Source organism: Candida parapsilosis, contig 006372, assembly GCF_000182765.1.
Source record: "Candida parapsilosis strain CDC317 annotated contig 006372".
NCBI classification, from domain to species: domain Eukaryota; kingdom Fungi; phylum Ascomycota; class Pichiomycetes; order Serinales; family Debaryomycetaceae; genus Lodderomyces; species Lodderomyces parapsilosis.
Window position 1 is genome coordinate 465,206 of NW_023503283.1, and position 23,328 is coordinate 488,533.

Consider the following 23,328-nt stretch of genomic DNA (forward strand, 5'->3'; position numbering starts at 1 on the left):
ACACTAAAATATAAGGACAAATGGAAAAGAACAAGGAACGAAATTGGAAAATTTTAAACTTGCTTGTGTTATTATTTTTGCTCTCTCTTTCACTTATTGTTCTAAACAAAATTACACAAGCACAAACACTCACTAAACATTGTTATCATCAACCAATCAGAAACTACTTTGGTAGCGTATCAAGAATATTCTTTTCTTTCTTCTCTTCTCTTCTCTTCTATCTTCATTAAGCCATGTCTCAAATACACACAGCCTAGTTGGGACTTTGGAAACCAGGCGCTTAGGGTTGGAGCCTCGTTGCTATCTACTATAGAGTGAAAGCAATTTAAGAAATCAGACCAGACGATCGCCCATTTAAGTTGTACTCGTTAATTGCCAACCCTGCTTTTTTCATCTTATTTGATTGCAAATAATCTCAAAAATGAGGCATTCCTAATCGTAATAGCTAAAGTGTTGACTTCAATCACTGTGGCAAGCTCGAAACACTTCAAAAGGTCAACTGTTCCTACACATACAGTCTGTCACCATTGATATACCATTGTACAATTCAAACTTCTTCATTTTTCTTTCGGGCATTGAACTCCGTTCAACAAAGTGAAAAGAAAAAAAATTTCGCCTTTTCTTCTTCTTTTCGGATTTTAATGTCCGAAAATGTGCTTTTCGCGCACAATAAAGTTAAAGTTCACCATCAACAGAGGTGGCATTTTGACTCTAACCAAATGTCCTATGAAAGTGGGGAAGACAGAGTCGGTGTAATAGGGGAAACCACTTCGGTTATTCACGGCCACGTCGTCGCAGAACAAAGAAACTCAAAGCCATACTGTGATCTTTCACACCCACAACGAGCGAAATCGCGCTTAGCGTTCCACTCTTCCGTGCATCTGCAAGCCCTAAATACGTTAGGAATTGGAATTCAAGGTGAAGATCCCTCCCATTCTTTGCCATGCCCCGCCATCTACACTTTCGAAAAAAAATCCCGTTTCGTTAATAAGCCAGGTTGTAAATTATGCCTCGGTTAATTGATACTACAAAAATATGCTCTACTTTATCCTCCAATCATATGCGCATGGACATTACCATTGTGCTACATGACTCATGGCCCATTTCTTCAATTTTGTACCTACATCAATGAATATTCTGGATATTTGTCGCCCTTTCTCACATATATGGGCCGAAACTATTGTCAATTGTTTTTTTTCTTGATCAAGCACCGCTATTGTTTGTTCCTTTTTGTTACACTTCGGAGTATTTTGCTGTCAACTTTGTGGACGAAAACACACTGGAGCAAAGTCGCCTTTACAGAAGATTATGACAGTAGTCTTCATGCTCCAAGATGTATCCACAAGACTATATAAAAAAAAAACAATAGGTTTTTGTATTAATCCAGCGGAATTATTGCAACTGTTGAATCAGTTACATCACCATCTTATATGCAGGATTATTATATCGTAATTGTTTTCCTTTTGTAATTTTAATTTCTGGCTATCTCTCCAAAAAAGAAAAAGTTAAGTTATAAAATCATCATCAAATTTCATCAATTCTAATTCAATTATCAATTTTCAATTGCTCATCACATTTCGACAAGTAATTACCGATTAGCTATGACAACCCTTCAACCAACTGCTACGCAGGATGGTAAAATCAATCAAATGAGAAGAGCCTCGTCAGTGTTGGGACCAATGAATAAAATCTTGGTCGCCAATAGAGGTGAAATCCCCATTAGAATCTTTAGAACTGCTCACGAATTGTCAATGCAAACCGTTGCTATTTACTCACACGAGGATAGGTTATCAATGCATAGATTGAAAGCAGATGAATCGTATGTTATTGGTAAAAAGGGACAATACTCTCCTGTTGGAGCTTATTTACAAATTGATGAGATTATCGACATTGCCAAACAACACAATGTTAACATGATTCACCCAGGATACGGATTTCTTTCTGAAAATAGTGAGTTTGCTAGAAAAGTTGAAGAAAATGGAATCTTGTGGGTAGGTCCAAGTTACAAAACAATTGATGCCGTTGGTGACAAAGTTAGTGCCAGAACATTGGCAATTGAAAACGATGTTCCCGTTGTTCCAGGTACACCTGGTCCAATTGATGATGTTACTGATGCAAAGAAGTTTGTTGAAAAATATGGTTACCCTGTTATAATAAAGGCGGCATTTGGTGGTGGTGGAAGAGGTATGAGGGTGGTTCGTGAAGGTGATGATATTGAAGATGCTTTCAAAAGAGCCACCTCTGAGGCAAAGACTGCATTTGGCAATGGCACCTGTTTTATTGAGAGGTTTTTAGACAAGCCAAAACATATTGAAGTTCAGTTGTTGGCTGATAACTACGGTAATGTCATACACTTGTTTGAAAGAGATTGTTCAGTGCAAAGAAGACATCAAAAAGTTGTTGAAATTGCTCCTGCTAAAAACTTGCCTAAAGAAGTTAGAGATGCCATTTTGACCGATGCAGTCACTTTGGCCAAGAGCGCCAACTACAGAAACGCCGGTACTGCTGAGTTTTTGGTTGATGAGCAAAACAGGCATTATTTTATTGAAATTAATCCCAGAATTCAAGTTGAACACACCATCACCGAAGAAATCACTGGGGTTGATATCGTTGCCGCTCAGATCCAAATAGCTGCTGGTGCCTCATTACAACAATTGGGATTATTGCAAGACAAAATCACCACTAGAGGCTTTGCGATTCAATGTAGAATAACCACAGAAGATCCAGCCAAAAATTTTCAGCCTGATACTGGTAAAATCGAGGTGTATAAATCAGCTGGTGGTAATGGTGTCAGATTAGATGGTGGTAATGGATTTGCCGGTTCAGTCATTTCCCCTCATTATGATTCCATGTTGGTCAAATGTTCATGTTCTGGTTCTACATTTGAAATTGCTCGTAGAAAAATGTTGCGTGCTTTGATTGAATTTAGAATTAGAGGAGTCAAAACAAACATCCCATTCCTTTTGGCACTTTTAACTAATGACACTTTTATCAAGGGTGATTGCTGGACAACTTTTATTGATGATACACCATCATTGTTTCAAATGGTTAGCTCACAAAATAGAGCCACTAAATTGTTGTCGTATTTGGCTGATCTTTATGTCAACGGATCATCAATCAAGGGGCAAATTGGCTATCCTAAATTGACCGACGAAGCATTGATTCCGGTATTGCATGATCCAAAAACCGGAATTCCAATTGAAGTTGGCCATACCCCACCACCACGTGGATGGAGACAAGTTTTGTTGGAAGAAGGACCTGATGCATTTGCCAAAAAGGTTAGAGAGTTCAATGGAACTTTGCTTACTGATACAACTTGGAGAGATGCTCATCAATCGTTGTTGGCTACTAGAGTAAGAACTATTGACTTGTTAAATATTGCACCAACAACAGCTTTCGCTTTAAATGGAGCTTTCTCACTCGAATGCTGGGGTGGTGCTACTTTTGACGTTTGTATGAGATTCCTTTATGAGGATCCATGGGATAGATTAAGAAAATTGAGAGCTTTGGTGCCAAATATCCCATTCCAAATGTTGTTGAGGGGTGCTAATGGTGTTGCTTACTCCTCATTACCAGATAACGCAATTGACCAATTTGTAAAAGAGGCTAAAGAAAATGGAGTTGATATCTTTAGAGTTTTTGATGCATTGAATGACTTGGAGCAATTGAAGGTGGGTATTGATGCAGTTAAGAAAGCTGGTGGTGTAGTTGAGGCTACTGTATGTTACTCTGGTGACATGTTGAAACCTGGGAAGAAATACAATTTGGAGTATTATTTGTCAGTCGTTGACGAAATTGTCAAGATGGGTACTCATTTCTTGGGTATTAAAGATATGGCTGGTACTTTGAAACCAGCAGCAGCAAGACTCTTGGTGGGAGAAATCAGAAAGCGTTACCCTGAATTGCCAATCCATGTACACACACATGACTCCGCTGGTACAGGTGTTGCTTCAATGACGGAATGTGCTAAAGCAGGTGCTGATGTTGTTGATGCAGCCTCAAACTCAATGTCAGGATTAACATCACAACCATCAATCAGTGCCATCTTGGCATCATTTGAGGGATCTATTAATACCGGATTATCTGAATCATTGGTTAGGGAGTTGGATACTTACTGGGCCCAAATGAGATTGCTCTATTCCTGTTTTGAAGCTGATTTGAAAGGGCCAGATCCAGAGGTTTACTCACACGAAATTCCTGGTGGCCAATTGACCAATTTATTATTCCAAGCTCAACAATTGGGATTGGGTGAAAAGTGGTTACAAACCAAAGAAACTTACAAAATTGCCAATAAGATTCTTGGCGATTTAGTTAAGGTCACGCCAACATCAAAAGTAGTGGGAGATTTAGCGCAGTTTATGGTGAGCAACTCATTAACTGAAGAAGATGTCAATCGTCTTGCTTCTGAATTGGATTTCCCAGACTCGGTTCTCGATTTCATGGAAGGACTCATGGGCAAACCCTATGGTGGGTTCCCTGAACCTTTGCGTACAAACATCTTGGGCAACAAGCGTCAAAAATTGGACAAGCGTCCCGGATTGTACTTGAAACCAGTTGATTTTGCCGCCATTAGAAAAGAATTGACTTCAAGGTACGGTTCCCAAATTGATGAAACGGACGTTGCTTCATATGTAATGTATCCAAAAGTTTTTGAAGCTTTTAGGAAACAAGTTGAAAAATACGGCGATTTAAGTGTATTGCCAACGAGGTTTTTCCTCAAGCCAGCAAATATTGGTGAAGAAATTGTCGTTGATATTGAAAAGGGTAAAACTTTGATTATTAAATTGTTGGCCGTGGGTGAAATTTCCGAAAAGACTGGTACTCGTGAAGTGTTTTTCGAATTGAATGGTGAAATGAGATCGGTTTCAGTTGAAGATAATACGGTGTCAGTGGAGACCAAAACTAGACCTAAAGCATCTGCTCCTAATGATGTTGGTGCGCCAATGGCTGGTGTTGTTATTGAAGTTAGAACCCACAAGCATCAAGAAGTCAAGAAGGGTGATCCCATTGCCGTCTTGTCTGCTATGAAGATGGAGATGGTTATTAGTGCTCCGGTTAGTGGTGTTGTGGATGATTTATTGGTGAGAGAAGGTGATTCCGTCGATGCTAATGATTTGATTACAAGTATCTTGAAAGCCTAGAGAAGAAGACGAAAGGAGTGGCGGAGTGTAATTATTTATCGTGATTAGTAATGCAATATAGATAACGTGAGTGAAAGAGTAGAAACGTAAAAGGTATAGAGACTATTTTATTTGCGATCTTCGATCAACGAATGGCGGAGATTCCTTCCATTCATTTTGTTTATCGCATCGGTCTTCGTTTTGCATTCGGAGTGGTACCTCCAGGTAATCCCAACTCGCGCCTTCTCTTATTAGCTTGCTCTTCAGCCGTACTCCGCTTCTCCTGTTTGGCCATAACTTCCTTCTCCAATCTTTTCTTCAATACCATGTTTTCCAGTTCATAATTCATCAATTTGCGTTGCAACAACTCGAGCTCAGCATCGTCATTCTTATCCAGTGCCTGAAAACTCAATGTATCTTGACTTTCAAACCCGTCATCTCTTCTGTCGTCATCCTCTTCGTCGTCATCATTTTCATCATCATCTTGTGGATGCCAGTCGGTATTGTTTAACATCTCATGAGTAAAACTTGCTTGCGAAATGATATCACTCCATTTGTTCATCATGATCAACGCATTGGTGGTTCCATTATTGAATTCAACCATGTTTGTTTTCACTGAATCAATTGCTGCAACAACTGATGTGAGTTTGGAGTTTATTGATCGTAGCTGTTTGAGTTCTTTCGTGAGGGCTGATTCTCGTGGTGTGAGCGGATCATTGGTCTGGCGAAATTGGTTTTGATTGGTGGCGCGGTGTAGCTGCAGTAATTGCTGCTGGGTAGAAGATGTGCTTGGCTTGGGCGTATTGTTTGACATGGGTACTGTCTCACTGGCGATTTGGGTAATGATTGTATAACTTCTTTCGCGTTGTTTTGATTTTGGTTTTGTGGTAGATTGTAGTACAGAGTCGTGCGCGTGCAGAAAACTTTCAATTTACGACAAACTGGAAAAGCTAAAGAATCAACCAAAGCTTTATCAAAACCTGACAAAACACAATCAATAATAAAATGGCTGAAATGGCAATAACTAACCAACAACAAGCCCAACTGCCATCCGCTCATGACGGTCGACTGCCTTCGAAAGAACAGCAAGAATACACTAATTTGATCAATTCACTTCCGACGCGATGGGAAATTGAACTTGAATTTGTTCAATCGTTAAGCAACATCCCTTACTTGAGCTACCTTGCTCAAAACAATTACCTCCAAGATCCGTGTTTTGTTAATTACTTAAAATACTTGCAGTACTGGAAAGACCCCCAGTATCTGCGATACTTGGTTTACCCTAATTGTTTACACATCTTGTCATTGTTACAACTGGAACAATTTAGACGAGATATAGCCAATCCTGAAATCATGAATGTGTTGATGAATGATATGGTGAAACGATGGCAAGAGAATGGAGATGGTGGTGAAGTGGGTGAAGAGCAAGAGAAGGAGAAGAGCGCTGCTAATAGCGGGAATGACGTCGAGGGTGCTATTGTAAATAAACAACTGAATGAAGTGAATGAGGCTGGGGGAAACAGCAAGCGAAATGCGTCCGAGGGAACTGTTGAGACTATTCAAGAGGAGAAAGAGGATACGGAGCAAAATGGTGATGCAGATGTGAAAGATGGAGACGGAGATATCAAGATCAACGATTAGATTTGTAGTTTGGGGCTTGATGAGCTATCCATAAAAGTGGGCAGGACATGTTGGCGTTAGGGGCCGGGAATGTTTGATGATTAGAGCTTGTTAGTTTTAAAGCTCAACGTGCTTAACCATGGACACTTTTTGTGGTAGGTCAGCTTCAGCTTGCATTCATTGGGGGTGATCATACCAGAGCGGTAAACAAAACATTTTAGGTTCATTAAGTAATGCAGGATGATAGGCTTTCAATTGTCAATGGTTGAATAGAGAGGAATGAAGTAAAAAGACATATTTGTATATCTTAAAAAGCAAAGACTAACCAGAAAGATGACGAGGATGAAAAATGGTGATTCGGACATTGGCTATACACGACTGCTAGTTACACCCCAATGGCGCAGTATGTATACACTGGCATTTCTTTACTATTGATTAATACAATTACCTGAGTAATGCAAGCTAACCGTAAATTGGGCTACAAGAGAATGACAGTTGGAAATGAGTGCAAATTGGTACCAACAGATGTCGATACCTCATTATTGGCTCAAGCCTTGAGAGAGGTTTAATTTGTCCCTGCACCAGCAAAACTACCTATAAATGCAATTGGCTTTTGTAAGTATGTCTACTCACATTCTCTTGCATCAAATATCGTGAAATACTTCATATTCTTTTTTTTTTTTTAAGACCGAGCTAGTTTTTTCGGTGTTTGGAATTTAGACGACAATGACTTAGCTTCAAAAATATGCTCACAAGTGTAAGAAGGGCATTCTTAATTATAGTTGGGGCCGTATAGTAGTAATCACATCAACACTGTATCCGTTACTAAACGCTACAAAGTTGAAAACGGAGAGTCAATATTAAGTCCGAATTTGAAAAAGTTATCCGCTATTGTTTTCGGATTTTTTCTTTTTTTATTTTTTTCTTTGGCGGCTTTAATTCCGAATCACTTTCTTACTAATATCATTCTAAAAATAACGCAAGTTTATTTTTAACATGAGATCTCTAGTAGGAGAATAGGAAAGTTTAAGGCGTTGTGTCAAAAATCTGATGTGTTTTTGGAAGGCTTGGCTGAGTAAGATTGTTGTAAATCTGATGGTACTTTTGCTTTTGTTCTGGCTGTTTCTATTCAACCAGGTTGCGGGATTGGAGATCGTAATGTAAACCCGCGGAGTTTCTCAAATTGAAAGAACCTCTCTTGTGTCATTCTTTATGTAGTAGTAAGTAACCGACATACCCAGAGGTACGATAATAACACGAGAATACGATGCTGGCTGTAACCTTTTTTTTGGTTGAGTTTTCTTTTTCGAAGTAACACAAATAATTGTACTGGATGCTAAACAGCTTTCTAACGTGATTTCGAAATAAGCTTATTGTTTCTGGTTATTGTATCAAGCGCGTGTACTTCAGTGTTTAAAAGCAAATTGTTAATCGGTTCATAAGTGTGTAAAAACTCGTGTAACATACATTAAAATTTTTTCTTCTTTGTTCATGTTGCATCATGATGATTTTGTGCTTCTGCGCTATTTTTAAACTTTTAGAGGCAAAGTCGGATATAAACTCTGAACCTGTAATACATATACACAGAAGTACCTTCTTCCACCCGATCTTGCATGAGGAAAAATTATGGTTATGCAGCTGTCTTTTCATATCGTAAGGAGTTACGAATAACGCAATGTGCTTAGTTCACAGGGGGTGGGATTAAAATAGTGTATATTTAGCAGATTATGTAAACAAGAAAAAGGTGGGTTTCAACCAGCACAGTGAGTGCAACTGCAGTTAACGTAAACAAAAAGAATTGCTTCAGTTCAAAGAAAGAGTAATCCAGTTGCTGTTTTCAGAATCAAAGTTTGGGTGATATGTAAAGCAAACATGAAGTGGATTTTTCCCGGACCTGCCGTTGCTCTAGGTAAGAATTGCAGCTCACCTATTGTGTGTGGTCGGGAGTGAATCGTACCACCAAAAACGCGCCATGTTTGTAGTGAATACGACTCGAAAACGTCTGCGTAAACGATCGCATGCAAGGAGTTCAAGACTTAGAGTAACGCTTGCTTTGTTGCTCGAAATGCTACAAAGTAAAGTAAACACTGCGCCTTCATCGTCAAAATATCCCACTATGAGCAGGGTAAGATAAATCGTTTTGAGGCTGAAGAGGGAGAGGCTCTTGTTTTCATGGTTTATTTATAGGTTCATGTGGAGGAAAAAAACAAACCCGATTGCGGATGTTTCTTTATACCTTCTGTTTTGTATTTTCATCTACAACTGTAGCATAATTCTTTACTATATAATGCTACTAGCTTAACAACAAAGAAAGGTACTATAGAAAGTGAGTGGGTATTATGGTTATGAGAGTATGGGTATGAGTATGAGTGGCTATGTATGTGGGTTGTATATTAGTCGTGTGCTTTTTACAGTTTTACTGTTTTGTGGTATATACTACTACTTACACAGAAACGTATACAACATACACTGTCATTCTCCTATTTGTGTATATTAGTAATGAGCTAAAGGTCATACATTAATAACACATTATACATTAAACACAACTACTACTGTTACTACTAACTGCTACAACACGTACTGTGAAACCCCCTTTGATCAGTTTTTTTTTTTAGAACAATAAACGATCGATCTCTAACTCTTTTCGTACCTCTTACTGTAGTTTTGTATAAAAGTAAACTCATTCCCTCAAGACTTGTCTTTAGTACTGAATACTACTTTCTTTCTTTTTGGGGTATACTATTATACGACAGCATTACCATACTTCATTACTCCTACTTACCAGATCTCGACATATAGATCTACTCACACACATATACAATATTAAACATTATATAATATTCCTCGGATAAATTTTACTGTCACTTGTTACAAAAGGGGGGTTACATCATCCATCATTATTAAATTTCTTTTCTTTTTTTTTTTTTTGGTTGCACCCTTGGCCTTGAATTTTACAGCAACTATAAAGAAAGACAACCTAAAGAACTAACGAAGTCTTAAATATACATCTTACATTTCTTTTGAACCCCAGCAGTGGATGAAACTATAGTAACATACTTTACTGATTGACCTTTACAAACCAACCACAAACTAACTACAACAACTCACTCTACCCACTATCACCCATTTTTTTTTGACAGCTACCAGTCTACAGTTGAAAAAATGGCTCAAAAGAAGATGAAGCTACCACAAACGGCTGAAGATGAAGAAGCTACCATTGTTACACCTGCTCCCGCAAAGAATGAAGGTAATAGCAAGAACAAGAAGGAAAACAACAATAAGAAAGAGAATAACAACAAGAAGGAGAACAAGGAGGACAGCAATGACGCTAATAACGATGACAACCATAACGAACCCACTTCAATTGACCACAATACGACTACTACCACTAGCAAAAGGCTACGCATGAACCTTTCGAAGCCCAAACTACGGTGGGTTGTACATCCTTTAGCTATTGTACTATATTCCTTCATATTAAACTTGACAGACATTATACTATACACCAAACTCACAAAGGGGTATCATTTGGCCAATTTCATCCCCATCTCATGCTTGTGTTGTGATGCATTCATTTTTGTTATTGTTGTTTATGAACAACATCCAAACATCATCAAACTCAATCGTCGTTGGTCCAAGAATTTGTATTGGTTTATTGACAAGATTTTGAAAAAGGCAGTTTGGCTTTTCCTTCTTGTTATGTGCATTTTAAATGTTGTACGATTATCACTGGGCAAAATATCAAATCCATTGGATCTCAATCAAACTGTTGTTCAGAATTTACATTTAACTAGTAGTCAAAGAATTGCCTATTTGGTTATCAGTTTGTTTAGCTTATTATTCAATTGTGCATTGTTGGGTATTTGGTGGTCTACTAGCATTTCATCAGTTTACTTGCTATTTGCATGCATCAATTTTATTCAAATATTGATTAGCATTTCCATTATTCAAATCAATATTGACTTGATCAATGTTTCATACGATCGGTTTGCCAAAAGAATGCACAATTTGTTTATTCTTAGTAGTGCATTTGTCATTGGTCAGAGTATAATGGGGGAGACAATAACATTGTTGGTTAATGACAAGAATAGATTGAGTCCTTTAATTGGAAGGTTGATTTTTGCATATGACTTGTTGATTTGTTTCCTTGGGTTATTGTACATTGCATGTACTGCAATTGCCAGTGTCAAGTTTGATTACAAGCCAATGGAAAATCTTAATGAAGTTCCAGTTAGTGTACCCATTTTGTTTGGATGTGGGTTGGGACTTATGATTTTGGAATTTTTATGCACTAGATATTTTAGGTTAAGGACCATGACTACTCACTATGAAGTTGAAGAGTATGACTTATGTGGATTAACACCACACCAAAAACACGGATGGAGTAAGTTGATTGACTTGAATAAAAAATACAATGCTGGTATTTCGGGTGATTACGTTATCTCGCTTATGGAAAACTATGTGCATGCTGATTTACCAGGTATGAAGTGTAAAGTGTTGCGTGTTTTCAACAAGAGTGAAAAGACATTACAACAACAGGAGCAACAACAAACTCCACACTCTCAACGCCAATCAACATCGAATGAAAAGCAAAATGAAAAAAGTCACAATATCGGACTATTCCAAAACAAGACTCGAGACACTGACTCGACTAAATTAACCCACATGACTGATGAAAAGGGTGACAAGAGGAAAATGTATCGAGCATTTGATGAATTAGATCAAGACTCATTATTGTTCATGAATGCTCCCACGCTTTTTAGCAGTGATGATTCAATTCACGATTTGGAAGAGCAATTCAAACCATTGAGTAAAAATCAATTGAAAAAATTGGCTAAAAAGAATAAGAAGGACAAGGCAGCATTGGAATTACAAGCATTGGAAAACAATACGGAAGAATTTTACCAAGAGTTGATGAATACTCAAGCACTTGTATTGTTGACAATTGTTGAAGAGTTTGATTTGAGTGAACGTATCCCTGGTTGGATTGGTAAAAAGATGAACAAGTGGTTCGGTAAGAATTCAAGATTCCCCATCTTGTGTATTAAGTTTGGTTTATTGGGATTCCATTGGCCATTTAAGAGATCTACTTTTTATTGTTCATCCACGAAGAAGCCCATTGCTAGAAGTGCCAGTGTACTTTATGCCATCTCAGAATGGAACAAGACCAACGAAAAATGTACTGTATTATTGGATCCTATCTATAAGGATGCTACATTCGAAGCTGGTGTTGATTATTCTGGTTGGGTTAAAATTAATTTACCTAGTAGTCATATCATTGACTTGCGTCCATTCCACAATCAAACCAGTACTGAATATTTCAAAGCGATTAAGTACAGAAATCAAGATAATGCATTCAAACAAGCCAAGGGACAAGTTATTGAGTCAAACACTTTCAATTTTGAAAATTGTCAGGAAATTATTGTCATGAATAACCACATTGCCAATAATCGTCAACTGAATGGACAATCATCACAATTGCTCCACCCTGACTGGGAATTTATTTACAATTTGGGCAACTACTCGAACGAAAAGAAATATCGATCATTACTTTTCCTTAAAGTTGATGATGAAATTATTGCCTCGTGTGTTATTTTCCGGTTGGGTGAAACCATGACTTCAGATATACAAGGTTTAAACCATGAAATTAGCAAGAAATACAAGGCATATTTTGTCATGATGCAAGAAGTTATCAAGATGGGATTACGCGAAAATGTATCATTTATTGATTTTGGCCCCACTACTGAAGATGCTAAAGTAGCTATTGGATGTAGTGTTGTGCCTTTGATGGGATCGATTTATCCAAAGAGTAAATTTATGGGTCCTATTATCAAGTTTGCTGCTAGTAAAGTAGATGTATAGATTGGAATTTATAATTGTGATAGAGAAGAAATCTGAAATATAGTAATGGAGATTCTCTATTCATCGGTTGCAAAAGGTTGGCACAAGCGCTACCTTTCCTCGGCTAAAACTCATTCTTTTTTTTTGCTTTTTTAAATGAATGCGTGGCAAATGGAGATGAAAATTTCACCAAACAAAGTTAATCCGATCTAAACTGTTTTATCAAAGGATCATGTCAGCGCTGGCCTCTTCACTGGTTCCATCAGCGTCCATATATGATAAACATGAACAACAAGTAACCATCAAAATAAATCAATTACGCCACATACTCCGCCAACGTTTCCACCTCACTTTAAATGAATTTATATTCTTATCATCATTCATATTCAACTTCTTACTTTCGCGATTAATTCATTATACTTCGCCACAGGAGGAAGTTTACAACTACTACAATAATAAGCATAATTTTTTCAATACGGTGTTTGTGAAGCGTGGTTGGGGATGGACAACTTTGATCATCATTGTGTTTTACGCTGTCATTGTCATGCCTAAGTTATACAGCAACAAGAACGATACCACGTCGATTCAACAGCAACAGAAAATTGAGTTTTTAATCAAAGCAGTAGTGAGATACGCAATAGCTACATTCTGGTGGATCTTATTCACCCAATGGTGTTTCGGGTTACCAATAATGGATAAGATCTTTGTCCTTACAGGTGGTGTATGTGTCTTGGAGCCACACCCAACAACACAAACAACTCCACCACTGACTATAGCCAACCATGCGTTGGGGCAACTGTTTTTACAAGATTTAGAAACGTTGGTTTGGAAAAGCAAAGATGTATCATCGTACCATTGTCGGAAATTCAAAGGATCGTGGTTGGGCGGATACGATCCTAGTGGGCATGTATTTTTAATGATTCATTCGTCGATTTATTTGTATTTCGAAACTGCTGCATGGTTTAACTGGACCGATGTGAGAGGTGCTCTTTACTCAATCAAACAAAGTTTACGTGATAGGAGGTATTTGGAATCTCACATATGGCAATTGGTGTATGGTATAGTTCAGTTGCTGTTGGTGGGGTTAGTTGCATTATGGTGGTTCATGTTGTTGATGACAAATGTGTATTTCCATTCTATTGTCGAAAAGTTGTCTGGTTTGGTGTTTGGATATTTTGGAGTCATTGTGGTTTATGTGTTGCCGAGATGGATCAAGTAAACTGGAGAGTGATGGCATATGCAAAAAAGAAGCGGTAATTGTTTATTTACATAGAAAGATTAATGATACTAATTGATTCCGAGTTTGAAAAGGGAGGAGGGTGGGCCAGATGGGGATACAAGATGAGTAGACGATGCTCAGCTTCATAATCAGGTGATATGACTCTTCAACGAGTGTTAAGCCGTGAAGCTCATCCCGGCAATTGGTCTCCCGAGTCAAGGCAAGCTCGAGCAGACCTATTGAAGCGAACAGTAGAAGCATAGGATGCGAAAGCGACCGATTTAGCGGAATCAGCGACTGTGGCTCCATGAATTCAGTCTGCGCATAAAGCGTAACCGTGCCCTTCCTCACTATTGTTTGGCATATATGGCTAACAATACAAGGCATTTTGCGTTTATGGAAAACTGTGGCTATACCATATATTATTTTTGTGACATATTATTGTTACGAATGGCACCAATTTCTGTTAGATGTCAATTCGAACACAAAGTATCTCTTAGACACATTTAATTACGAGACCCAATTTTGATAATGATTGTGGTTTGGGAAATCACTCTATTGTTTCTTGAAAAGGGTGATTCACGTGAGATGAGGAAGCAATCCATCACGCAAAAAACGGCGTTTAGGACCTGGGAGTGGTAAAATTAGGGGTTTCAATTTGTATAGTACGGAGATTACAAATCATTTAATCATCCCTAGTTGATGCTATATAAATGGAATTTGTCCACACTCATTTGCTAAGGTGATCAGATGGTTGGTACTTTTCGCCAAGGAAAGTATAATCATGAGTAAAGATCTGGATCTTGAAATCACACAAAAAGTATCGGAGGTAGATCATACCTACGACCAAGCTAAAAATTCATCGTCAGAAATTGATGTTGAATCAGCAACCAGCAGGGAGTCATTACTAGAGCCGGATGTGGCTGAACTACCCAAAGTTGTTCGTGAGATTGTGCCATTGGAGGATGATCCGACCATACCAGTATTGACATTCAGATACTTTATATTGTCGATTATATTCATTGTCCCTGGTGCATTCATAGACACCATGAATTCATTTAGAACGACATCAGCAGCGTACTCCATCTTTTTTGTTCAACTTGCTAGTCATTGGGTTGGGAAATGGCTAGCTAAAGTGTTACCTGATAAAAAAGTTGGTTTTGGTCGATTTCGGTTTGGTTTGAACCCAGGACCATGGTCCATTAAAGAAACTGCCATGATTACCATAACTGCAAGTTCGGGAGCCACTGGGTCTCAGGGCATCAATTGTTTGGCATTGGCTGAGATCTATTATGGAGAGACTGTCAATGCAGCAGTGGCAATTTTTTTCATGTGGACAATTGTTTATGTTGGTTACTCTTATGCTGCCATTGCTAGGAATTTCCTACTTTATGATCCACAATTCATATGGCCACAGGCATTGGTGCAAACAACCTTGTTCCAAACACAAAGCAAATCTGACAGTGATTCCAAACAAGGGTCCAAACAAATGAGGGTTTTCTTCTTTGTATTGATTGGGGTTTGTATTTGGCATTTCTTTCCTGAATATATTTGGCCCATGACTTCATCGTTGGCATTTTTGTGCTGGGTGGCACCAGAGAATTATACAGCAAATTTCATTGGATCCGGTTTAGGTGGGATGGGATTCATGAATATTACCCTAGATTGGTCTAATATCACTTCATCAATTATGTTGTATCCTTATTGGGTGCAAGTGATTCAGTTTCTCGCATTCATCCTTAGTGCTTGGATCTTGATTCCTCTGGTGAAATGGGGTAGCTTGTCAAATTACAAGTTTGGATTAATGTCAAATAGTTTATTTTTGGCCAATGGAACAAAATATCCCACGACAGAATTATTGACTCCTGATTTGCAATTAAATGTCACTAGGTATGAAGAATTGGGTCATGTGCACTTGGGTGCTCAAAGGGCATGGAACATGTTTTTCGATTACGCTGCTTATGTTTCTGGATTCACATGGGTCGTTGTATTTGGCTACAAGAGCTTATCTACATCATTTAAAAAATTGGTTGCTTGTAGAAGGGAAAAGGGGTCATTGAGTTTACAATACACTGATCGGTTGAATAAACTTCAAAGTGCTTACAAGGAAGTTCCCTTGTATTGGTACGTCGTCTTATTCGTCGCTTCTTTTGTCACATTATTGGTGATTCTCGCCACAAACAGTTTATTTATGCCCTGGTGGTGTTTGATTGTTGGATTGGCTTTCGGTCTGATTATCGTTACCCCGCTTGCTTGGTTGTACGCATTATCCAATTTTCAACTTGCCATTGGTACTTTCAATGAGTTGTTGTACGGGTATATGATTCAAAGCAAAAGTCTGAGACATCCTGCTGGAGCAACTGTTTATGGTGCTATTGCTGGAGATGCATGGTACCGAGCCCAATACATTTTGCAAGATCAAAAAATTGGACATTATATGCACTTGCCGCCAAAAGCAGTGTTTTTCTCACAAATATTTGGTGAATTGATTGGTGTTCCTATCAATTATGCAGCATTGAGATGGGTTTTGTCGTCAAAGAAGGATTTTCTAAATGGAACCAAGGTTGATACACTTCATCAATGGACTGGTCAACAAATTGTATCATACAACACCAATGCTATTCAGTACGTTGTTCTCGGTCCTACTAGGTTATTCAAGAATTACCAAGTACTACCTTATGGGTTCTTAGTTGGTGCATTGGCACCTGTGGCTATCTATGCACTCTACAAATTGTTTCCCAAATCAAAGCTAAAGTTCAATTTGTGGAACACCACGGTGTTTTTTTCCACAATGTCATCATTTTACGGAAACATTTCTACGGGGCCATTTTCGCAATTTGTTGGTGGTACTATTACAATGTTTTATGCATACAGGTACAAGCATAATTTGTGGAAAAAGTACAATTACTTGTTGGCAGCCGCCATTGACACAGGTTACAACTTGGCCATTTTGTTGATTTTCATTATATTTGCATCAGGAAAAACGATAACAATGCCCAATTGGTGGGGCAATAACGAACAAAGTGTCGAAAGGTGCTTTGCGTTAGCCAAAGCGTCATCTTAGATACATAGGTAATTGGATTTAATAGTGTTGATTTATCACTTGTTTTGATTTTTGCAACCAAATTCTGTTCCTCCTCTTCGCATTATCAAAAAAGAAACAAAATGCACGAAGGAGATTATCAAAGTAAGCTAGAGTACACACGTTACAAGAGAGACCGTTCATTGGGATTGCTTTGGAGAATCTGCGGAACATTTTTCGATGCATGTTTGGCATTGGTGGTGTTACTACTTTTTACTTCATGTACTCCGCTACATCCAAATGGACCAAACATGATTGAGATCAAGATTAAAGCTGATTCTGAATTTGCCAAAAACACTTTAGAGTTGATTCAACAATCACTCAAGTTTGCCACTTACTTGTCCAATGATTTAAGCTCCGTTGTCAATCTATCCACCACCACCACCAGTGATTCCATCTTACAACAATTGGACACATTGTATAACGGAAACGCATACCAATTGAATCCATTTGGATATTGTCGACAGGACCAAATGGGGAAAAAAGTGGGATGTTACTACAGTGATGGGCTAAATTTGATTGTGTGTTTACTACAGGATGTTGGGTTCCAACTACGTAGCATAACTTCCAGTGATGATGAAATTGAAAACCAATTCGTAAAATTGTATTACAATGCCATCAATCAAGCATGTTCATACAGAGCAACAACAACATTTCCCTGTGTACTTCAACTTTACAATGCGTATGGAAAACTAGTCAAGTGGCTTGCTATTGCTGGGATATGTTTACCTACATTATTATTTGTCATTAGTGTGCTTGACTTGATCTTGTATGCATTTTTGGGGATACTGTCAAGTTTCCTTCGTCGTGTACGCTTAGGAACATTGACAACTTGTGGTATTTGTTTAAACTTGGTATATGTTTTCACCTATGTCACATGGACTCATATTGGATTGTTGGTGAAACAGTACGAAATGGGTACAGTTGTGATTCAAAAGGAAAATTGGATTACGGTGAATATCCTTATTGTTGCATGTGGTATAGCTCTCGTGTGTCAATGTTGCTACAAAAGAAGATAGCTTACTTCATATATATTACTTTATCCAACTATTTAATTACCATACACCTTCTTAAAAGCTTGGTCGAAATCATCAATGATATCGTCTATAAACTCTGTACCAATGGATACCCTGATCAACCCTTTGGATACACCAGATGCCTTTTTCTCCTCTTCGTCCAACTGTTGATGAGTAGTAAAATATGGTGCAATTACCAATGTCTTGGAATCTCCAACATTTGCCAAGTTGGAAGCGATTTTCAAATTGTCAACAACTCTTGGTGAAGCTTCTTGGAATGGATCTGATGAGTTGGATTCAATTTCCTTCACGGTGAATGATAAGGCACCTCCAAAGAATTTAGCATTATTGTTAAAGTACTTTTTAGCCAATTCGTGAGATTCATGAGATGGCAAACCAACATAGGATACTGAATCAACATGTGGGTTCAGTTCCAACCATTTAGCTAATTTCAATGCATTCTCACTTTGTCTTTCAACTCTTAAACTCAACGTCTCTAAACCTTGTAAAAGCAAGAATGACCCAAAAGGATTTAAAGCTGGACCCAAATCACGCAACAATTCGATTCTCAAGTGTCCAATATATGCACCTTCTTTCAAAGCATCATTTAAAATCAATCCATGGTAACCCTCAGAAGGTTGGGAAAATTGTGGGAATTTTTGAGGATACTTTGTCCACGGGAATTTACCCGAGTCGACAACAACACCGGCAATGGTTGTACCATGTCCACCTATCCACTTGGTAGCTGAATGAACAACAATATCAGCACCGTGCTTAATTGGATTCACCAAAAACCCACCAGCACCAAAAGTATTGTCAACAACAACAGGAATACCCTTGTCATGAGCCAATTTAACAATCTTTTCAAAATCAGGAACATTGTATTTTGGGTTCCCGATACTTTCCAAGTAAACGGCTTTGGTCTTGTCGTCAATCAATTTAGCAAAATCATCAACTTTATCACCATTGACAAATCTTGTTTCAATGCCAAATCTCTTGAATGCAACTTTGAATTGGTTGTAAGTACCTCCATACAAGTATGATGTACTGACAATATTGTCACCAGAATGAGCCAAACCAGCAATAGCCAACAATTGAGCAGCTTGTCCTGATGAAGTGGCCAATGCACCAATACCTCCTTCAAGAGCAGCAATTCTTTGTTCGAAAACATCGTTTGTGGGGTTCATAATTCTCGAGTAGATGTAACCAGGAGTTTCCAATCCGAACAATTGAGCACCATGTTTGGAATCGTTGAAAACGTATGAACTGGTGGCATAGATTGGTGGTGCTCTAGCATTGTATGGTTGATCAACTGGTTGACCAGCGTGTAATTGAAGTGTATCAAAATGAGATGGCATGGGGGGAAAGGAGTGTGTGTTTGTCGAGTGTAACTTGTTAGGTATAAAAAAGTGTTTTTGGTTCTTTTTACAATTGGGTAATTTCGGTGGGTTATTATATATATATATATATATATATATACCAGTATGTATCTGAATGGGTTAATTTGTTGTGTAAAAAAACTGTGGTTCAATGTGTAAAAAAGAATCGTACACAAAAAAGATGAAGAGATTTTAGTAGTTGGTCTCATTGCACGTGACAAGACTGAAAAACAGTACCGGTTGATAATAATGATCACCAAACTAGATTCAATGAAAATAGAAAAGTTATTGCCATTAAGCTTTAAAGCGTATGTGATAAAAGAAAGAGTTATTTTTCGACAAGGGAATTCTATGTCGAGATTGGATTAGTCGAGGTAGATGATTCAACTGATAACCATCTAAAAGAAGTTTCTCTTGGATTTTAGTGATACATTATGAATTACTCTCCCCAAGTTGTCTTGGCAATCCTCTTAACCCAATCTATATCAAGTGCTTGAATGGTTTGCAACATTCGATATCAAAGAACAGTGCAAGAATGTGTTCTGACTTCATCTCGGACCGTTATCTCAGTTTTGTGTAACGTCATCTATTGTTGTACGAGCTGTCCCAATTAGGCATTTTCAGTAACAAAAGAATATACAGTAAACAGTACAAGAGGTTTTCTATAAATCACAATTGCAAAATTATAATTTGCCACTGTCGCCACTCACTACCACATCCCCATGCCCGGAAAACAAGTGTATCAGTGTAGTGGTACCACTCAAAAGGGAGAGCGTTGTAAACGAACTGTCAAGGTTGATCATGGATTTTGTTCGTATCATATATCTCAAGCCAGCACATTATCAAAACACGATAACCATAAAATACAACAAGCGTTGGAACCAAGCGGCAGGAAGACGGTGAAGGAAACTAGGCCACCAAAAAGAGCGGGTGAATCCAACTTCACCCGTGACCTGTTCACCATCCCTGGTCAATTCGAAACCCCAAGATCAAACAGACACAAGCACATAAAGACCAGAACGCCTACGGCACCCAAAGGGCATACACCTCAACCAAACCGTCCACAAACCATTAATTATGACACTTTTGCTGATAGTAAGACCTACTTTGATAAAGCCGTAGGTGAGGGTTACATCTATATCTACACGATGCAAAATTTCCTTGACCCACCAAAAGGCTGGACTTTCAAAGTTAAAAATATCCCAAACACATCGCCCAGAAAGAAAGACAAGTGGATCAAATTCAAAAGTCGAAGGTCACCTTATATATTGGTCAAGATTGGCATGACTACTCAATCACCAAACGTTCGTATCAAACAATGGGAAAACAAATGCAAACATAAACTTGTTAATCTTGGTCCACAAAATAAACATCTTGTTGAACCTCATTTACATTGGTGGCAAAAATTCTTGTGTGTGAGCAAATATGATGATGATGATGATAAGTGGATGAAATTGACGCAATTTAAAAAGGATGGATTCTATTGTAAAGAGAATGTGGGTGTTGTTGAAACTACGATCCATCAACTATTAAGAAAGAAATATGGTAGGGGTGATGTGTATTGCAGTGGGTGTATTGCCGATGAAGCATTGATAAAGAACAAGGAAAAAGACAAAGTGCCGTTACAAAATAATTACAATGTACATGTCGAATGGTTTTTGATTCCAAAAGAAGATCTACAATACGTATACATGAAAATTGATCACATATGTAGAGATGCCTTCAGTGGGAGAGTAATGAAAAATTTAAACTTTTAAACTTCAAATTTTAAAAATGTAATACAAAAGGCAATACAGAAAGGTACATATGATTTATGTGTTCATGTAGGTTGATGGATCAACACCTTCTTCTGGGAATTCAGTAATCTTGACATCAAATCTACTTTGGATCTTTTCCAAAACTTCTTCATCCTCTTTTGAAGAAACAAATGAGATACCCAAACCTTTGGTACCGAACCTACCAGCTCTACCAACTCTGTGCAAATACTGATCGGCTTCATTTGGCAAATCGTAGTTGATTGCCAAATTGATTCTTTCAATATCAATACCTCTACCGAAAACATCGGTTGAAACACAGATTCTCTTGTTGAACTCCTTAAATGATCTGTATCTTTCAATTCTTTCCTCTTGTGGGATACCAGAATGAACTGCAATTGAAGGGAAATTGCATGCACACAACAATTTATTCAATTCGTTAGCTCTTTGAGTGGACTTGACAAAAATAATAACTTGGTTGAATTCCAATGAATCCAACAAATCTGACAATTTTCTGTTTTTCTCCTTTTCTTCTAACTTGATGTAGTATTGTTGCAAACCATGCAATGTCAATTTGGCTTCATCATCAACATAAATCTCCAATGGATTTTGCATAAATTTTTTACACACTGGACGGATATCTTGAGACAAGGTGGCTGAAAACATCATAACTTGTTTTTGATGTGGTGTAGCACGGAAGATATCTTGAACATCTCTTCTCATATCAATGGCTTCCAAGACCTTGTCACACTCATCAATGACGAATGACTTGACATTATTCAATCTGATAGCCTTGTCTTGGACCAAAGCGTGCAATCTACCTGGAGTGGCAACAACAATGTGTGGACAAGTATCCTTGTTTTTCAATTTTTCAATATCTCTCTTGATTGGTGTACCTCCGTAAAATACTTCAGTCTTGACATCTGGCATGTATTTGGAGAATCTTGCATACTCATTCTTGATTTGATAGGCCAATTCTCTTGTGTGACAAATGACCAAGGTAGAAATTTCACCTGGAACTGGGTCCAATTGTTGCAAAGTTGACAAAACAAAAACTGCAGTCTTACCTAAACCGGATTTAGCTTGGCACAAGACATCGGTACCCAAAATGGATTGAGGAATACAAACTTGTTGAACTTGAATTTTAATGTTAGTTGATTGTTCTGGGGAAGTAATTGAAGGACATAAATTTCTTGAGATGGACCAAGGGCCAATCCAGGTTAATGACATAACCTAGGGCGAACAACAGACGTATGCTGTTCCAAGTAAAAAGATTGCATTAAGCAATCACCATGTCGACGGAGACAATTTAATCCGCTTCAATGATCAAACATATGCATGAATGTTTTTCCTCAACCGAAGTCAACATCAAAAGAAATATTTGTCGCTTCAAAACTTATAATAAATTCTCAATTACAAACCTTCTGACGGGTGTTCAAAACCACAATCTCCAATAGCTCTCAACAACTCTGGCTTCAATAAAAAGTCTCTGAAACCAGTGGCGTGAATACCAACATAAGAACCTTTTTTATCAGCTTCTTTGTCATTGGTGGCTTCGCCTTCGCCACCAGCTTGGGTAGTAGTTGGAACTGCAATTTCTTCAGAGTCAGAATAGTCTAACAATTCTTCTTGACCTTCGTGAGACATGTTTATGAGATGTATTGAGGTGTGTGAGTTAGTGATAAAGTTGATATCAAACAACTGTTTTTAAAAATGCGTGTCAATTCTGGTGCTGGGTTTTGTCGTTGTTGTTGAAATTTTTCACAAGGTCGTGCAAGTAGGTCCAGAATATGGAACACACACCCATCGCACTGTGTTTGATTCCAAGTGTGGCAATTTCATACTGTTGAACATACTTTGAACAGATATATCACACACAAGGGACAACAAAATGTTTAGAGCAGGCATCAGAATTAGACCACATTCTCATGTAGTGAGCAACGTTAATAGGAGGGCATTTACCTACACCACTCCAAAGTTCTTTTTCGACAAAGCTCCCTCACCTGAGCAACAAGAGCAAGCATTCAACAAAGTGAAGAAAATAATGTCAGAAAACCCTGAGTTGATGCAATTGACGGTTGAGTTCAAAGAGTTATTAAGTAAAAAGGGTCTCTTATCCACGGGGAAACCATCCATTTCACAAATGATGAAATTATTGGCTGATAAGGAAGTAAGGGAGCATGGTGCCAAGTTGAAAAATTTCCTAGACTCGAAAGAAACTGGATTGACCCAAGAGGAGTTGGCAACTTTAACTGGTGCTTACATGTTCCAAAATAAAGATCTCAAATGAGAGTAAATTG

The 23,328-nt window shown here is 38.1% G+C and overlaps 11 protein-coding genes across 11 annotated transcripts; 8 read left to right on the forward strand and 3 right to left on the reverse strand. All coding sequences in view use genetic code 12, as the record gives it.

The window, feature by feature from the left end:
• Positions 1-1,601: 1,601 nt before the first annotated feature.
• On the forward strand, positions 1,602-5,141 carry PYC2 (pyruvate carboxylase 2; the record flags this gene model as incomplete). The annotated part of the gene is made up of 1 exon (XM_036811098.1): positions 1,602-5,141. The coding sequence occupies one exon, from the start codon at positions 1,602-1,604 to the stop codon at positions 5,139-5,141; it is 3,540 nt and encodes a 1,179-aa protein (XP_036667570.1).
• A 160-nt stretch (positions 5,142-5,301) lies between these two features.
• Positions 5,302-5,934, reverse strand: DUO1 (Duo1p; the record flags this gene model as incomplete). Its single annotated transcript, XM_036811099.1, has 1 exon — positions 5,302-5,934. The coding sequence occupies one exon, from the start codon at positions 5,932-5,934 to the stop codon at positions 5,302-5,304; it is 633 nt and encodes a 210-aa protein (XP_036667571.1).
• A 191-nt stretch (positions 5,935-6,125) lies between these two features.
• On the forward strand, positions 6,126-6,761 carry SOH1 (Soh1p; the record flags this gene model as incomplete). The annotated part of the gene is made up of 1 exon (XM_036811102.1): positions 6,126-6,761. The coding sequence occupies one exon, from the start codon at positions 6,126-6,128 to the stop codon at positions 6,759-6,761; it is 636 nt and encodes a 211-aa protein (XP_036667572.1).
• Positions 6,762-9,902: 3,141 nt separating this feature from the next.
• CPAR2_402120 (uncharacterized protein) lies at positions 9,903-12,599 on the forward strand (the record flags this gene model as incomplete). Its single annotated transcript, XM_036811103.1, has 1 exon — positions 9,903-12,599. One exon carries the CDS (start codon positions 9,903-9,905, stop codon positions 12,597-12,599), a length of 2,697 nt encoding a protein of 898 aa, XP_036667573.1.
• A 211-nt stretch (positions 12,600-12,810) lies between these two features.
• On the forward strand, positions 12,811-13,797 carry CPAR2_402130 (uncharacterized protein; the record flags this gene model as incomplete). Its single annotated transcript, XM_036811104.1, has 1 exon — positions 12,811-13,797. One exon carries the CDS (start codon positions 12,811-12,813, stop codon positions 13,795-13,797), a length of 987 nt encoding a protein of 328 aa, XP_036667574.1.
• Positions 13,798-14,581: 784 nt separating this feature from the next.
• OPT7 (Opt7p) lies at positions 14,582-16,861 on the forward strand (the record flags this gene model as incomplete). Its single annotated transcript, XM_036811105.1, has 1 exon — positions 14,582-16,861. The coding sequence occupies one exon, from the start codon at positions 14,582-14,584 to the stop codon at positions 16,859-16,861; it is 2,280 nt and encodes a 759-aa protein (XP_036667575.1).
• A 101-nt stretch (positions 16,862-16,962) lies between these two features.
• On the forward strand, positions 16,963-17,898 carry CPAR2_402150 (uncharacterized protein; the record flags this gene model as incomplete). The annotated part of the gene is made up of 1 exon (XM_036811106.1): positions 16,963-17,898. One exon carries the CDS (start codon positions 16,963-16,965, stop codon positions 17,896-17,898), a length of 936 nt encoding a protein of 311 aa, XP_036667576.1.
• Positions 17,899-17,930: 32 nt separating this feature from the next.
• MET15 (bifunctional cysteine synthase/O-acetylhomoserine aminocarboxypropyltransferase) lies at positions 17,931-19,253 on the reverse strand (the record flags this gene model as incomplete). Its single annotated transcript, XM_036811107.1, has 1 exon — positions 17,931-19,253. One exon carries the CDS (start codon positions 19,251-19,253, stop codon positions 17,931-17,933), a length of 1,323 nt encoding a protein of 440 aa, XP_036667577.1.
• Positions 19,254-19,996: 743 nt separating this feature from the next.
• On the forward strand, positions 19,997-21,031 carry CPAR2_402170 (uncharacterized protein; the record flags this gene model as incomplete). Its single annotated transcript, XM_036811108.1, has 1 exon — positions 19,997-21,031. One exon carries the CDS (start codon positions 19,997-19,999, stop codon positions 21,029-21,031), a length of 1,035 nt encoding a protein of 344 aa, XP_036667578.1.
• A 54-nt stretch (positions 21,032-21,085) lies between these two features.
• SUB2 (ATP-dependent RNA helicase) lies at positions 21,086-22,675 on the reverse strand (the record flags this gene model as incomplete). Its single annotated transcript, XM_036811109.1, has 2 exons — positions 21,086-22,164; positions 22,450-22,675. 2 exons carry the CDS (start codon positions 22,673-22,675, stop codon positions 21,086-21,088), a joined length of 1,305 nt encoding a protein of 434 aa, XP_036667579.1.
• Positions 22,676-22,919: 244 nt separating this feature from the next.
• Positions 22,920-23,318, forward strand: CPAR2_402190 (uncharacterized protein; the record flags this gene model as incomplete). The annotated part of the gene is made up of 1 exon (XM_036811110.1): positions 22,920-23,318. The coding sequence occupies one exon, from the start codon at positions 22,920-22,922 to the stop codon at positions 23,316-23,318; it is 399 nt and encodes a 132-aa protein (XP_036667580.1).
• Positions 23,319-23,328: the final 10 nt, after the last annotated feature.